Source organism: Moschus berezovskii, chromosome 25, assembly GCF_049115385.1.
Source record: "Moschus berezovskii isolate FMDL1 chromosome 25, NW_MosBer_1.0, whole genome shotgun sequence".
NCBI lineage: Eukaryota > Metazoa > Chordata > Mammalia > Artiodactyla > Moschidae > Moschus > Moschus berezovskii.
Window position 1 is genome coordinate 21,037,630 of NC_142484.1, and position 17,457 is coordinate 21,055,086.

Genomic DNA, 17,457 nt, shown 5'->3' on the forward strand with positions numbered 1-17,457 from the left:
CCAGGCCTAGGTTGCAGGTGTCTGCTGGGCCGGAACCCAGGCCCGTCTGCTTCCTCCACTTCCTTCCATCGCCCTTATGACGCCTCGCGTGGGGCAGCGAGAGAGTTGGGTTTATCTCAGGAGGGGAGGCCCAGGTGTGCCTAGACCGAGGCTCTTAGGGTCTTTAAAGAACTGCGGGGGAACTCGAAGGGGAGGGGGCGAAGCTAGTTAGATAATATTTGGAAACGGGTGACTGAGTCATCCAAAACGTTTCAGTGCTGCCCCCTCAGTGGTACAGTTGGGGAGGGTTTGCCCCGGGCTGGATTCCTTGGGGGAATTAACTTTTACTAGTTTAAGTGGTGATGATGGCTAAGACAGACAGCCCCCTCACCAGCTCGGAGTATTTAAGACAGCTTTGATTACTGCTCGCAGGTATCGATAGTGGGATAATAGCCGTCTTCTTGGGGAGGAGGAGGACGCATTTTGACTATTGTCCTGGTCATATCGTGTCGTTTGACCCCGGGCTGGACGCTGGGTCACAGAAAAGAAAGTTTAAGTGGTAGAACAGACGGCGTGCAGAAAAAGGACTGTTGCTTTATGTATGAATCCGCAAAGTACACAGATGCAGACAAACTGCAGCTCATAAGTGGTTTTCCGGGTTTAACAAAGGCATAAACTAACACTCTATCATTTCCTGATTCATCCCCACACAGTGACCTTTGAGTCCAGTATATGAAGTGGGGAGAAGGGAAAGAGGGCCATTATTAGTTTTTATGTTAACTTTAACAGAAGTATTTTATTTATCTTTGCCTTTGGGTCATATTGTTACATAACCTTCATTAACAATGACTATTTTTTTATTCATTGATGCTCTAGATTTTCTTTCGTTGGTATTTGGTTGCATATCCTGACTTCTTCAAATCATTCCCTCTCTTCCTATGTTCATCATGTGATGGACAGGGAGGCCTGGCGTGCTGTGATTCATGGGGTCGCGGAGAGTTGGACGCGACTGAACTGAACTGAACTGAAAATGTGTAGCAGTGAAGCAATAAAATGAACACCCAAGGGCTTTACACACAATTTAAGAGCTAGACTGTTGCAGTTTTATTGAGACTCCAAGGATATTCCTCCCCAAGGGAGCTAATAGTTCTTCACCAGAATTAACCACTGCCCTCATGTTGTCAGTCTACTTTAAATGACTACTTTTAACATCCCAGAACACTAATTCCTGTTTTTCTACTCTGACACCCATATGAAGACAAAATTGAAGACCTAAAACAAAAATTCAAATGTTAAGTGTCTTGTAGTTGACAAAAACAATGACCAGTCCCACCACTTTTCTCGTTCTGTTTTGTCCATTGCTGCAGTCCTTGGTATTGTACCACTATCTACTGTTGTCAGCTTGGAATGTGACCTTTGTAACGACAAGGAATGTGACTTTTCTTTGCTTTACCGCCAGTGTCTAACTGTGGTAGAGTAGTGATTGCAGTAATCTTGGAATCAGGTGGCTTGAGTTCTTGTCCTGTCCTGAACTACCTGTGTGATTTGGGGCCAAAGAAGTTAAACATCTGTCACGTGTCTAGTTCTCTGCCTGCCACAGTTAAGCTCTCCTGTAGAATGTAAGCTTCCTGCTGGCAAGGAATTCTGTTTGCCTTCCCCTCCTTCCCCACCGCCCCACTTCTTTCCCTGTTGTATCCTCAGTGCCTAAAATTGTGCCTGGCACATAGTGCATGCTAAGACACTTCAGTTGTGTCTGACTCTTTGCGACTCCATGGACTGTAGCCCGGCAGGCTCCTCTGTCCATGGAATTCTCCAAGTAAGAATACTGGAGTGGGTTGCCATTTCTTTCTTCATGGCACAGTCAGTTCAGTCGCTCAGTCGTGTCCAACTCTTTGCGACCCCATGAACCACAGCATGCCAGGCCTCCGTGTCCATCACCAACTCCCGGAGTTTACCGAAACCCATGTCCATTGAGTCAGTGATGCCATCCAACCATCTCATCCTCTGTTGTCCCCTTCTCCTCCTGCCCTCAATCTTTCCCAGTATCAGGGTCTTTTCAAATGAGTCAGCTCTTTGCATCAGGTCCCCAAAGTATTGGAGTTTCAGCTTCAACATCAGTCCTTCCAATGAACACCCAGGACTGACCTCCTTTAGGATTGACTGGTTGGATCTCCTTGCAGTCCAAGGGACTCTCAAGAGTCTTCTCCAACACCACAGTTCAAAAGCATCAATTCTTCAGCGCTCAGCTTTCTTTATAGTCCAACTCTCACATCCATACATGACCACTGGCAAAACCATAGCCTTGACTAGACGGACCTTTGTTGACAAATGAATGTCTCTGCTTTTTAATATGCTGTCTAGGTTGGTCATAACTTTACTTTCAAGGAGTAAGTGTCTTTTAATTTCATGGCTGCAGTCACCATCTGCAGTGATTTTGGAGCCCAGAAAAATAAAGTCTGACACTGATTCCACTGTTTCCCCACCTATTTGCCATGAAGTGAACATAGTGGGCAACTTTAAATATTTGTTGAAATAAATAATATGCAAATTATTTTTAAAAATTACCTAATCTACTTGGGTCTCAGTCTGTTGATCAGTAAATAACATGATTCTACCCTAGGGTGTAAAAGATCCTTTCCTTCTCTAAAATTCTGTAACTCAGAATAGAGTCGTGCACAAAGAGGTTCAATGAATGTGTGTGGTCAACAGTAGACTGACTGAGGGGGTGGGGGCAGGTATTTTTCCCCAACATTTGGGAAGGTGGCTGCACACACCCAGAACCCCTCATCTGCAAGGTCTCATGCGGTCAGCCAGCCCCCTCCAGTATTCTTGTCTGAGAAATTCTATGGACAGAGTAACCTGGCTGACTAAACAACAATAACGCCTGCAGCAGCCAGTTTTCTTCAATCCCTTCCCTACCCCATCCTCTTTCTGCCTAGCTCTTAGGCCTTGGATTTTCAGGTTTTGTTCCATTTGAAGCACTTGCCCAAGACTAGGCCTTCCCACGCATGCACCTCTTCCCTTCCCTCCAGCAGGCTGCCAAAAGTGCTTATGCAATTCTAGACTGTTGTAGTCTCCTCTTAGGGCATTTTGCTCCTGGTGGCTGTGCATCTCCAGCCCATTGGGTCTTCTGGATGATCTTTGACTGTCATGTAGATTTTATGATGGAAGAAACTCCTAAGAGAGAGCTGGGGATGTCTAGGGACTGGGCTGTTACTTGAAGTGCAGGACAAATAGGCCACCGAGTCTGTGTAGGCGATCCAGTTAGTGAGGCTGCCCTGTTAAGTATAGCCTGAGGGGCTGTCATCATTTGGAGCTTCCGGGGAGAAAAAAATGTCAACTTTGTTAGTTCTGATTCTCTTTCCTGCCTATCATTTTTGTTTAAAACACTTGAAAAAAAAATCTTAATTTTGTTAATTATTTTCTTCTAAGGGGTTTTGGTCTGTTTTCTTCAGATAAAGTGGGATGTAAGTGAAAAAGTTTTTTTTTTTTTCCCTTCTCATTAAGTTTTGATGAGGAATTCACTGAGATAATTTGGATAGATACTTGTTATTAATAAAATACTTCAATATAGGCTGGAGGTTAAAAATAGGAATGATCTCGTTAAAGTGAATTCTTATTCAGCCTTGTTAGTGACTGTCTAGAATAGAATCCACAGTTTCAAGGGCTCTTTCTCTTTTCATATAATTTAGCTTGCAAAATGGGCGAATTGCAAGGAAAGTCTTTTGGTTCAGATGCTTTAACCTTCTGTCTCTCACTGACCTTATTTTTTGCATCTTAATTGATTTAATTTACTTTAGAAGTCAGACTTGTCACATATACTCATAAAGGTTTATTTAGAATTTTCAGTGGGTTGTCAAAAAAACACAATAAGGAGAGTTATTTGAGGTAAATTGCACTGAGAGAATGGAAGAGGGGAGATAAAGAGTGGAGGGAAAAGATTAGAAAGGGCTGTGATGGAGAGAGGCAGCCTCTTTATTCCAAGCTATGAGGAGTGGGAGTGGTAATGGAAAGTAGGGAAAGGATGTGGTTTATTTTTCTCATAAATACCATCTGTGAGATGCATAAAAAGAGCGTGTTTGGTGATTTTGGGGGGAGGGAGTCAAGCATTAGGGCCAGGCCTGAGAGCAAAGGAACATGACGAGCTTTGAAGGGGAGGAGGTACGTATTAAATGGGTTGCCCCAGGCTCTTTGAATTTTCCTTACTGGTCATCTTGTTCTATGATGCATACTGCTGGAAACTGTCCTTGTAATGCTGCTTACCTAATTAGGAGGAATAAGATCTGGTTTTAGAAAATTGAAAGGCCAGGGTAACTTGGAATTCTCACGTATTAAGACTGCGTGTTCCTCGCTGTTTCACCAGATTCAATCTGGCACTGAATCTTTCCAAGGATGCTCTTCTAAATGTTTGGTGAATTTTTCAGATGTTGGTTTTCGCTTTGCTTCATACATCGACGACTACATGGTGCTGCAGAGGGAGCCTGCAGGGGCAGTGATCTGGGGTTATGGCGCACCCAGAGCCACAGTGACAGTGACGCTGTGCCGAGATCAGGAACCCATCATGAAGAAAGTGACCAGTGTGAAAGGTAAGACAGGTCAGCCTCTGTTCAGCTTTTGTCTTCTTCTGCCACCTGCTGGATGATGTGAAAATGAATGCTAATAGTCCAGCTCAGTTTACCCATCCATCCATCCATCCAAGTTACTTGAGTATTTACCATGGGCACTGAGGATCCAAAGAAAAATAAGAGTCAAAGAGTCTTTGATAAGAGTCAGAGCCCCTGTCCTCCAGGATCTCGTGCCGTAATGGGGATAGACACAAAGCCATATAGTGAGTGTGGTCAGTGCTGCTGGGAGGTGGACATGGAGTGTCATGGGATGCAGAAGAGAAGCACCTCACTCAGGTTGGATGGTAAGGGAAGGTTTCCACTGGAAGTGACATTTGAACTGAATCACGTGTACTGGGAGGGTTAAGAACCTAAGCCCTGGGATTCACCATTCCCATTCAGATCCTAACTGTTTCTTAATGGCTATATGCCCTTGGACATTTTATTTAACATCTCTGCGTCACAATTTCTTTATTTTAGAACAGTATAAAAATAATATTTAGGATTATTTTGAAGATTAAATGAATTAACACATATCAAGTACTTCGAACAGTGCCTGGTGCATAATAAGTACTGAATAAGTGTTCAGTTCAGTTCAGTTCACTTCAGTCGCTCAGTCGTGTCCGACTCTTTGCGACCCCATGGATTACAGCTCCCTGTCCATCACCAACTACCCGAGTTCACTCAAACTCGTGTCCATCGAGTTGGTGATGCCATCCAGCCATCTCATTCTCTGTCGTCCCCTTCTCCTCCTGCCCCCAATCCTTCCCAGCATCAGAGTTTTTTCCAGTGAGTCAACTCGTTGCATGAGGTGGCCAAAGTATTGGAGTTTCAGCTTTAGCATCAGTCCTTCCAATGAACACCCAGAATTTATCTCCTTTAGAATGGACTGGTTGGATCTCCTTGCAGTCCAAGGGACTCTCAAGAGCCTTCTCCAGCACCACAGTGTTAGCTGTTGTTATTTCTGGGCTTCCCACTGGCTCAGTGGTAAACAATCTGCCTGACACTGCAGGAGATGCAGGTTCGATCCCTGGGTTAAGAAGATACCCTGGAGAAGGAAATGGCAACCCACTCCTGTATTCTTGCCTAGGAAATCCCATGGACAGAGGAGCCTGGTGGGCTATAGTCCATGAGGTCACAAAGAGTCAGTCATAAGCTAGTGACTAAACAACAACAACATTGTTATTGCTGTCATTATTATTATGTTATTTAGTCAGTCACTCGGGTACTTACTAAGTCACTACTGGGTGTCAGATACAGGGTTAGGTATTGGTTATCCAATGATGAGCAAAACGGAAAAGCTTGGAGGTTAGTTTAGGAAACAGAAAAATAATAAATCAATTACAGTGAAGCGTGATGCCACAGTGGGGAAGTATAGAGTGCTGTGGGAGTGCTTAGGAGGGATAGTAAACTTAGTCTAACTATCCAGGGTCAAGAAGATCCCCTAGAGAAGGAAATGGCAATCCACTCCAGTATTCTTGCCTGGAGAATCCCATGGATAGAGGAGCTTGGCAGGCTACCGTCCATGGGGTCGCCAGAGTTACACACGACTTGGTGACTAAACCACCACCACCACCAAGGCTTCTTTTGAAAGATGAACAGGGCACACCAAATAGAGGGAGCAACCTGGGAAAAGGTATGGAGGTGTGAGTGAGCCTGGGTTACTGGAGGAGTGACAGGCAGGTTGGTTTGTCTGGACCACTGACAAACCACATCAGTGTGTGACTGATGGTGGATGGCAGACGATAAGGCTGGAAATGTAGGGAGGCTTGTTTGTCATTGCCAGGGAGTATATACTCTACTTTGGATAGATGGCTTTTAAGCAGCAAAAGAACACAACCAGATCTGTATTTTAGAAAGATTACTCTGGCTCCACTGGGGAGGAAGAATTGGAGATGGATGAAATGAGAGGTAGGTGGGCCCTGTTAGTAGGCTCTTATGATATTCATGCGATAGACAGGGAAGGCCTGACCCCAAGTAGTGGCTGTGAGGATGTTCAACAAGGTGAGAATTAGCAGTTAGCAGACTTCATGAGCAGAGAGGTCATACAGAGGAGTCTCTGCCTAGAAGAGATAAGGATGTATTAGGTAGTGTGTGGAGGAGCTCGAAGTTCGAAGATGCAGGAGGGCAGGCTCAGGGCTGGGTCAGGTGGAGACCTGGTTGTGTTATGTCTCAGTTAGACGTCTCTCTACAGCTATGGGAAGTTGAGGTGAGAGTCAGACAGGTGAGGAGGCTTCTCTGGGGCGGCTGGTGTTAATGTGGGGGTTGGTGGCTTGAGAAGGGACTTGACTATATATGTGACAGCGAAGCTTGTTTAAATTTTATTGGCCCCTGAAAACAAAGATCACCTGATTAGTTTTGTCGATGTACAGGACCAGTGTTCAATCCAGAGTGATGCAGCCGCTGGTGCAGACTTCTAATAATTCATTTCCAGGGCCTTCCCTGGTGGCTCAGTGGTAAGGAGACACGGGTTCCATCCCTGAGCAGAGGAGACCCCACATGCGATGGAGCAGCTCAGCCTGCCCACCACAACTACTGAGCCTGTGCCCTCGAGCCCGTGCTCTGCACCAAGAGAAGCCCCCACAACGAGAAGCCCATGCGCCACAGCTGGAGAGTAGCCCCCATTTGCCGCAACTGGAGAAAGCCCTTGTAGCGACAAAGACACAGGACAGCCAAAAATAAAAAAATAAAATAATTCATTTCTTTCAACAAACATAAAAAAGTATGTACTAAGTACTAGGCATAGATGCAAGGTAAGTGCTTCTGGTTCTTGGGTTTTAACAAGACTTTTTAGCAGAAGAAGCTTATTGGGTGAAATTCAGAGAGCCAAAAGGGAAACTTAAGCTGATTGAGAAGTTGTTCTCTGTTAGATATAAATGCTATTGGTGGCTTGTAGGATGTACTGAAAATGAAGAATTTGGGAGACCAGTAGTGCTTTCTTTTTGTGTTGTGTCATCTCAGAAATAAGCAATATGGAGTACAGGTCGTGGTACTCTCAGTAAAATGACGTTGACTTAAAAGAGCTAAAGAATTGATGCAGTTTAATTAAGTTTTGGCTTCCCAGGTGCTTCAGTGGTAAAGAATCGGCCTGCCAGTACAGGAGATGCAGGTTTGATCCCTGGGTCAGGATTATTTTTAGTTAATTTTTAATTATTTATTCTTTAAAAAAATTATTTAATTTTTTTTTGACCGTGCCCCACAGCATGTGGGATCTTAGTTCCCCAACCAGGGACTGAACCTGCACACCCCCCAACCCCCCTGCCCCTGCACTGGAAGCACAGAGTCTTAACTGCTGGACTCCCAGGCAAGTCCCAAGAATTGATGTAGTTTAAAAATAAGAAATAGGATTTCTTTGGTGTTAATAATTAATACTTAGGCAACAGAGATTGCACACTACTGTAGAAACAGGGAAAGCACATATGTAGCCTTTCAGTCATAAAAAGGTTCTTATGCATTATTTTTAGGTTTTTTACCCATTCATGGCTGTTGCAGGACCATGTTTGGAGTGGCCTGAGACAAGGCATGAGAGTAGGTGGTGACAAGAAGAAATGAAAGCTGATAATTAGGAGATGAGCCCCTCTCCTTCTTTAGTGAAACTGTTCACTTATCTTGAGTTCAATTCTGTAAATGCCAACTGAGGGCGTATTATTTATAATAAGCTAGAAACCCTAGAGAATTCAAAGAAGAATGTAAGTAGTGTCCACCCTCCAGGAACTCACTCACTTATGCTATCCTTTCCTTTCCCATTTAGCAGTTTAGGTTCAGGTTCAGTTGCATCACTGAAAAGTGATGCATCATTTGGAGTCTGGATGTATAGCAGCAACTGAAGGGAACCAAGTGATTCATGGACTATTGATGGTAGTTTCACAGGAAAAGAGATTGTTGTTATTGATGGGGTCGGAAAGGGGGCAGATCTATTTGGTAGGCTCTCCACACTGGCTTGGTAGAAAAAAAAGGTACAATAGTTTACACAGATCCATAAAATAGCTTCAGTGGACAGCTTGCTCTGTCTTGCCCATGAAGCAACATGGATAAAGTGTTATTTGGAATAAAAAAGATAGACATGTAGGAAATGTCACTGGGAGGTGAAGAAAATGTGTCGCAAAGGAGACACTGTGGGCCTTTTTGAAGGGTTGACTCCTATTTAGATTCTGATGATGACCCTGGGATTTTCAGCCAGACTACCTCATTTGGCCACTCTGTCCATCTCTGTTAATATTTAACTTATAATTATATAATCCCCTAAGTGCCCACTGCAAAGCGTAATTTAATGACATAAAGGGTTTTGTCCAGTAGACCGACACTTGAGCTTTGGGAAAATTGAGATCTGAGGGATGGCTGGGAATATGGTAAGGTTCTGGGCCTGTTCAAGGTATGTCGTCAGGTGACACATAATGCTTCTCTCAGACACAAGGAGTAAACTTGGGGCAAAGGGTCTGCCTCCTCTCACTTTGACACACGTGGGGGATGCACCTACAGGTGATAAAATGAAAGTGTATCTGCTTGAGTTTGTCATCATGATTGAGGTAAACAGAAAAACACAAAAAGCCTAAACCTCTTAGAAAGTAAAAAATCTCCTGTGTTAGTTTTCTATGTCACATAGTAAATTATCACCAACTTAGGTGCTTAAAACAACTTCCTTTTACTATCTCTGTAGATCTGAAACTTGGCCATCGTTTAGCTGGGTTCTCTACTCAGAGTTTCAGAAGGTTGAAATCAAGGTGCTGACTGGGCTGAGTTCTCATCTGGAGGCTCGACTAGGGAATGATTAACTTCCAGGCTCTGTTAGGTTGCTGGCAGAGTCCTGTCCTTGTGCCTGTAGAATTCATGGCCCCATCTCTGCAGCTTCACATCTCTGACCTCTAGACCCTCCATAAAGGGCTCACCTTCTTTAGGTCAGGCCCACCCAGGACAGTCTCCCTTTGAGTTAACTTCAAGTCAACTGATGAGGGATTTTTGATTATACATGCAATCCCCCTTCATCCTTTCCAGGTAACATAACCTAATCATGAGGATGGCATCTAATCCCCTCTCCCATTTTCTGGTGATTAGAAGAAAATCATGAATTCTGCCATCACTTGAGGAACTCTGCAAGGGTATGACTTATTGGGGGTCATCTTTGGCTGTGTCTGGCATAGCAGGCTATAGATTAAGGAACTTCAAGGAACAGTTTTATTGATAGAAAAATATTTAAGCTTTTTTTTTTTTTTCATTCATGGTGGTGGTAGAGATGAGCTTTATACAGAATAATGCAGGTCTGGAAGGGGTAGTTTGGGCAGTAAGGCCTCCTTTGCTTCCAGGTCACTTCCACAAACCAGTGAGCCTGTCTGCGGTTGGTGGGGTGGCAGGGTTCTGTCGAGGAGCAGTGACTGGGGGCTTCTTCCTGATCTAAGTTTTTCCTCTTGGAAAGGGAAGAGTTGTTGGATAATTTTCCTTTTTCTCTTCTTGGCTGCTGAGATTTGGCACAATAACCTGAAAAATAATTAACATCTGATGTGAATGGCAAAGAGGAAAAAAGCAAGATGTGCTTTCTGACTAATCATGTCTCTAGACCCATTCTTTTCTTTTTTTTGCCTTTGATTTGTTAATTCTTCCCATTTTGAGGTGGGGGCTGGTCTGGGGGATGGAGAAAACATGGAGAGAGCTCTTTTCTTACACCCATGGCTGGAAAATGAAGAGAAGAGGGACAGTGAGAAATAGGCCACCAGATACGCTAGTGGTTGGGCAGGAAAAACAGAACCCCAGTCAGTTTGCGTGGCTTTCTTGTCACTATAACCCGGCACTGGGGTTTGCTCTCTGCCCTTACTTGTGCCCTCCTGGCACATGGTGAGCACAGTGAAGGAAGGACATGTGTCCTCCTGGATGGAAGAAGAAAGAATGGAGGAAGCAGATGTCTGACTGCAGCAAAAATGAGCACTTATAGAAACCTGGGCCTGGATTGGTAAGAGGTATTATATGACGGCAAGTGATGGGGACCTGGAGGAATGACCCAGAACAGCTGTTGCTCAGAAACCCCACTGGGGTCAGCAAACGCCGGCTGGATAGTGAGCTTCAACTCTTGGTGGTCGGTCACTCAATGTTATCCCTTGGACTCAACCTAATGGACTTGGTGGGTCAGTGGTTTCTGAAATCTACAAGTGGACTTCACTGGCCTATGGCCAGCTCCACTTTAAACAGCCAGTCCTAAATGGATGGGCCAAGGCTGAGTCAGTGCTCCCTGTGGACCGTCCCGCCCTAGGTTTCAGTCTAAGAAACAGTCTTCACGAGGACTGCGCTCCTTGGTATATACACTTTGTTGTTCAGGCGCTAAGTCACGTCTGACTCTGTGACCCCATGGACTGCAGCACGCCAGGCTTCCCTGTCCTTCACTATCTCCCAGAGTTTGCTCAAACTCATGTCCGTTGAGTCAGTGATGTCATCCAAACATCTTATCTTCTGTCGCCCCCTTCTCCTCCTGCCTTCAGTATTTCCCAGCATCAGGGTCTTTTCCAGTGAGTCCATTCTTGGCATCAGGTGGCCAGAGAGTTGGAGCTTCAGCCTCAGCATCAGTCCTTCCAATGAATATTCAGGGTTAATTTCCTTTAGGATTGACCGGTTTGATCTCCTTGCAATCCAAGGGACTCTGAAGAGTCTTCTCCCGCCCTTGGAAATAAATCTGCATTGTTTTAAACTGATTGTTTCTGAGTTAGTTTGACCATTAACCTCTCTGTAGTGGAGCTGGTTTCTCCTGCGTTGTGTGGCAGTTAACTTTACTTGACCCTCATTGTGTCAGAGTTTTTCTTTTATGAAGTTGGAGAGGAAAAGAGCTAGAAACTAAAAGAACTCGGGGACTAGAACAGAAGGAAGTTCTCAAGGTCTTTGAGGAAGTTGAGAGGTTTCCTAGGGGGAGCGGTTCTGGAGAACAAGGCTCAGATCTCAGATGCCTGGTTCTCTTCAGACACTTTGGGCTCTAGGGGGAGTGCCTCCTCTGGCTGAGGTAGCGGGGTGGTGCTGTGTTTTGCCCAGCTTCCTCCCCCTTTCCTTCTTTGCCTTTTTATTGCTGGGCAGCAGTGCTTTCCAGAAGCTCTGGTGAAAGTGGTTTTCCACACCAGCCATATTGCTTGGATGGAGACTAAGTGCAAACACCTAATTAATAGCAGTGACTCAGAATAGCATGTGTTGTCGTAGAAGGCTCAAAAAATAGCCCTGTCCTAGGTTTTCCAGGGATTGACCACATAATCACAAATGAGTAGTGCTGATGGCAGGAGGACAGAACTCTGATAAGAAGCCTGGGAAGACCTTGGCAAGACTGTGGTTGGTACAGATTGGACAGTCTGCCTGCTCAGATGAGAGCGCCATACGGATCACCTCACCTGTGCAGTGCAATCTGTGCTCGCTGCCCACTGATTCCAAAACAGTGGTTTCTGTGCTTTAGCATTCTGCATTTAATGTGTTGATGTCTGTGGCGACTGGTGGTGTAAAAACAATAGCAGACATTTGCTCCTGGGCTCAGTTGACCTCTCACGGGTGGGAATAGCAGACTGTCGGCCTTGCTTCTAAGAGGAGTGACCCGTGAGCCCTTTCACTGTTGCCTAAGGGTTTTGGACATTTCTCCCAGACTCTGAGTAATCCTTTACCACTTCAGCCTTTGTCTGGACTTCTCCCCTGAGCTCTTACTGACTAGGAGGATCTTAGCATGTGGTACAGAGTAGGCACTTGGCTAGTATTTTTGTTTTTTAGTATTTTTATAATTGATATTTTTTTCTGGTTGGTACAATAACCTTGGCTTCCCAGGTGGCTCAGATGGTAAAAAATCCTCTTGTCAAGCAGGAGAAGTGGGTTCAATCCCTGGGTCAGGAAGATCCCCTAAGAAGGAATGGCAAGAGAAGGAATGGCGACGCATTCCAGTATTCTTGCCTGGATAATTCCATGGACATAGGAGCCTGGCGGGTCCGTGGGGTCGCAAAAGAGTTGGACATGACTTAGTGGACTCAACAACAACAACCACCACCATGGGATGCCTCATTTGCAGTTCTTGCCATTCCTTCCCTTTGAATTGACATTGATCTGATGGGCACAAATTATCAATTAGTCCATATTCTTCAACATTATGCCAAGAATATTTCTTTTAAAATGATCATCTCTCTATTTTATCTATTTTCTGCTTCCACTTCTTCGACTTTGTTCGTGTGGTTTGGTTCTCCTCGGCATAATTTTGCCACTTGGAAGATATTCTTCTTGAGTTTCCGAGTATGATGTTGGCAGTGGTGGTGGTATGCGTGGGTGAGAGGTGGGAAGGTGGTAGGGGGGTGGTTCCTAAGGAATATGCTATGAGTTTCTGAAATAGGGCCTTGGATGGCTTTTCATCTCCTTAATTGAGTCCGAAAACATTAAGACTGGTAAATAACTCTGTGAAAATATTTAATTGGGAAAGTCTAAATATCTTCTTCAAAGAGAGATGAATTTATTTGCCCCCTACTACTTCTCTGTGTCAGTTTATCCACTCACCTGTTTATCTGTAGATAGAAGAGCCCAGAACCACTGGTGTTTTTAATCCCCAAGAGCAACATGGGGAGGAGGTGGGGGTGTTGATGACAAGGATGATACCATCAAGTAAGTTTCAGATGATGAATGGTTTTCTCTAACCTGTGCTCACATTTGGCTGGATAGTTACAAGTTAGTTTGGGGTACTGTAAATCTATTAGATTATGATTTTGTTGATTTTGACAGTTTGGTGGTATAGTAAGAATTTCCATCTTGTGTTTTTGTATTAAACTCCCTTGCATTTAATATCTGTATTTTTGTCTGTCCTCACTTAGGATTGTGAGGATTATAACTGGGTGATTTATTTTTCTTATAAATGCTTCAGTTAAAAGTAAGGAGGGATTGGTACAGACTAAAGAGAGCCACACTGCTGCTTTTGTTATTTCTGTTGACATGTCTAAAATTTGGCCGGTCTTCATAGCTTTGGATCCAATTCATCACAGAAGAGGGGAATTGCCACAAATCAGTCTGATGCATGACTCTGGGCTTCAGTTTCATTTTGGTGGATTGATTCATTAATTCCTTGGAGCCTTGTTATTATTTCAGCAGACTCTAACACCTGGACGGTGGTACTGGATCCTATGAAGCCTGGTGGACCTTATGAAGTGATGGCACAGCAGACTCTTGGGAGGATAAATTTCACCCTGAGAGTTCATGATGTCTTGTTTGGAGACGTCTGGCTTTGCAGTGGGCAAAGTAACATGAAGATGACAGTTTCACAGGTAATTTGCAAAGTCTCAGTGATAAATAACGTTGATGGTGAAGAAAAAGAAGGAAGAGGAAAGGGGCAAGGAGGAGAAGGAGGTAGAAGCCAAGATCTGTTCTAGGTGCTTTCTCTGCATGTGCTAATTAATTCAGTTTAACAACTTCACAGGGTGAATACTTATAAGACATTCATATCTCACAGATGAGGATGCTGGCCCAGCTGAGGTTAAGCTCCTGCTTAACATCACAGCATAATTGTAGAGCCGGGATGTGAATGTGACCCCAAATCCTGCTTTGCTAGTCATGGCCAGTGTGCTGTCAGTGTGTGGGGCACTCCTTTTCACCTTCCTGGGCTAAAGGCAGAAGCGAGACAGTATCTGATGGTAACGGAGATTTAATAGCAAATCGAGGGCCATGTAGGTTACTCTTCTTTTTGAATGGTCTTAGAAGATGAGCTTCTGGAGACAGCCTAGGAGATCAAAACAATTAGATTTTGTTTTGATACTGAGCAGCTAACACACTCTGTCTTTTGTTGCCATGGAGATTTAAAAATTGAGACTGAATGTTGGCTTTGCCTCTTACTGGTTGTATGGCTTGGAGCAAATCACTTGGTGTTTATGAAACTTTGTTTTTAAAACATGCTTTTAAAAACTGTGGTTAAAATGAATATAACATAATGTTTATCATTTTAACTGTTGGTAAGTGTACAGTTCAGTTCAGCAGCATTAAATATATTCACAATGCTTTGTGTACACAGTCACTACTATCTGTCCCCAGAACTTTATCATCATCTCTAATGTTTTCTCTGTACCCATTAAACAGTAAATCCCCCTTTCTCCTCCCTCCTGCCACTGGTAACCTCTGTCTTGCTTTCTCTCTGTGAATTTGCCTCTTCTCGGTACCTCCTAGAAGTGGAATCATCCAATAGTTCTTCTATGTCTGACTTATCTTTCTAAGGATCATGCTTTGAAGGTCCATGCATGTAGCATATATCAAACTTCTGTCCCTTTTTGTGGCTGAGTTTTTTTCCATTGGATAGGCCACATTTTGTTTATCCGTTCACCTGCGGATGAACACCTGCGTTGTTTCCACCTTTTGGCTATTGTGAGCAATGTTCATAGCAATGTTAAATCAATGCTGTGAACACTGATTTACAGGTATCTGTTTCAGTTCCTGCTTTCAGTTCTTTTGGATATTTGCCTATGAGTGGAATTGCTGGGTTAGTTCTATGTTTAACTTTTGAGGCCCCATCAAACCATTTTCCACAATGGCTGTACCATTTTACATTCCTACTAGCAATACACCAAGGTTCTAATTTCACTGCATCCTCACTGGCAGGTGTTAGGTTTCATTTTCTGATTATAGCCACGTTAGTAGGTGAGAAGTGGTATCCTAATGTGGTTTTGATTTGCATTTCTCTAACAACTAGTGATGCTGAGTATTACTTCATGTACTTATTAGCCATTTGTATGTCTTATTTGGAAAAATGTTTATTTAGGCCTTTTGCCCATTTTTGAATTGGGTTGCTTATTGTTAAATTGTAGGAATTTTTAAAATATCTTCTAGGTATTAATTGCTTGTCAGATGCATGATTTGTAACTGTTTTGTCTCATTCTCTAGTTTGTCGTTTCATTTTTTGAGGGTGTCCTTTGATACATAAAAGTTCTCAATTTTTATGAAGTTCAGTTTATCTGGGTTTTCTTTTGTTGTTGTCTGTGCTTTTGGTATCATCTTCTTGATACTGTTGCCAAGTCCAGTGACATGAAGATTTTTCCATTGTTTCTTCTGGGAATATTTTAGTTTTAACTCTTAAGTTTAGGTCTTTGAGTCTTTTTGATCACTTTTTTATATGTAGTGTAAGGTGAGGGTCTAACTTCATTCTTTTGCAAGTGGATATCCAGTTCTCCCAGCACCAACTGTTGAAAAGATGGTTCTTCCCTTATTGAATGGTCTTGGCACTTTTTTCAGAAATTCATTGGCTGTATATATGAGGATTTATTTCTTGGCTTTTTAGTCTATTCCATTGGTCTATATATCTCTCCTATGGTAGTACCATACTGGTTGAATTACTGTAGCTTTGAAGTCAGTTTCAAAGTTGGGACATGTAAGTCTCCTCCAAGAATTTCTTTTGTTAGTGTCAATTTTTCTCTGTTTTAGTCATGGCCTTGTAGATTAATTTTTCTTAAATTTTGAAAACTAGCATTTTTTTCTCCCAGAGGCTTCACTGGGCTCTGTTTAAGCCTGATAGAAGGTCAGGAGGAAGAGCACTACAAGGGCTCCCAGGTAGGGATGGGCATACTCAGTAAACAGAAAACCAAGTGCAAACAGGGGGAATGCCAGCCTGTCGAAATGTTGTCAGGAAACTCAACTTGAAGTGTCCCTACCTCCATTGCTATTAGAGCAATGAGTGAGTCTGACACATAATGAGTGAGTCTCTTAAGTGAAGCAGGATAAAGAGGACATCAGAAGGGCTTCCCTGGTGGTCCAGTGGTTGAGGATCTGCTTGCCAATGCAGGGGATACAAGTTCGATCCCTGGTCTGGGAAGATCCCACATGCTGCAGAGCAGCTAAGCCCGTGAGCCACAACAATTGAACTTGTACTCTAGATTCCAAGAGCCGCAACTAACTTTAGCCACTTGCCCTAAAGCCCATTCTCAAGAGGAGCCACCACAATGATAAGTCCGGACACCACAACTAGAGAGTAGCCCCTGCTTGCCACAACTCGAGAAAGCCTGTGCACAGCAGTGAAGACCCAGTGCAGCCAAACACAAATTTAAAAACAATTTTTTTTTAAAGAAAAAGACATTGAAAAAGTCATCAAGGAAGCAAGCTTCTTAATTGTTTACTGGTACTGGTGGCTCAGAGGTTAAAGCGTCTGCCTCCAATGCGGGAGACCCGGGTTCGATCCCTGGGTCGGGAAGATCCCCTGGAGAAGGAAACGGTAACCCACTCCAGTATTCTTGCCTGGAGAATCCCGTGGGTGGAGAAGCCTGGTAGGCTACAGTCCACGGGGTCGCATAGAGTCGGACACGACTGAGCGACGGAACGGAACGGAACTCTAGCAAAACAAGAGTGGTAGAACAAAAGCCTTGGGGTCTAAGATTTCTTTCTGGAAACAACTCTGCTTTCTGATTGAACACAAAAGCAGTCCAGAATAAAGGGAGTGGATTTCTGGATAGAGTGGGATGGGGTTTTGCTTTTGGGCCTCAGAATTGTCCTTCCTTTGTTTAGTGCAAACTATCTGATTTAAAAATAAAAGTAAGGGAATCATTGCTGTTTCATTTATATTAGGATCAGGGCTGGACAGTAGCAAGTTCATAGTTATATTTAAAGTTTATCAGCTTAAAACACTGCTGAAAGGTTAGAAGATATTTTTTTTACTCACTCTCAGACCTCCAGAGAAATTCATGTGAATTAAGTCCTTTGACACATTTGAGATTAGGGTTGATTTTCTTTGCTTGTCTTTATTATCTGATTTTCCTATAATGAGCATGAATAACTATAGTTTTTAAGAAAAACAAAGTTTTTAACAAAGTTATAAAAACAAGAAATTGATATTCACTTAACTGATACCTTAAATATCAAAGGCTCAATTTACAATAAAGAGGCATGTTATATAAGTAAGAATCTTAGGAATAAATGATTT

At 43.4% G+C, this 17,457-nt stretch overlaps 1 protein-coding gene across 5 annotated transcripts in view; it reads left to right on the forward strand.

Moving 5' to 3' along the window:
- SIAE (sialic acid acetylesterase) overlaps window positions 1–17,457 on the forward strand; it is a 39,366-nt gene that overhangs the window by 336 nt on the left and 21,573 nt on the right. For 2 of the 5 annotated variants that reach the window (XM_088832380.1, XM_055415968.2), the window contains exons 2-3: window positions 4,404–4,565; window positions 13,653–13,828. In XM_088832380.1, coding sequence (XP_088688506.1) covers window positions 4,404–4,565; window positions 13,653–13,828 — 338 coding nt within the window. Of the gene's footprint in view, window positions 1–4,403; window positions 4,575–13,652; window positions 13,829–17,457 lie in introns of all 5 variants that reach the window. The other 3 variants (XM_055415967.2, XM_055415970.2, XM_055415969.2) reach the window with 2 other exon arrangements.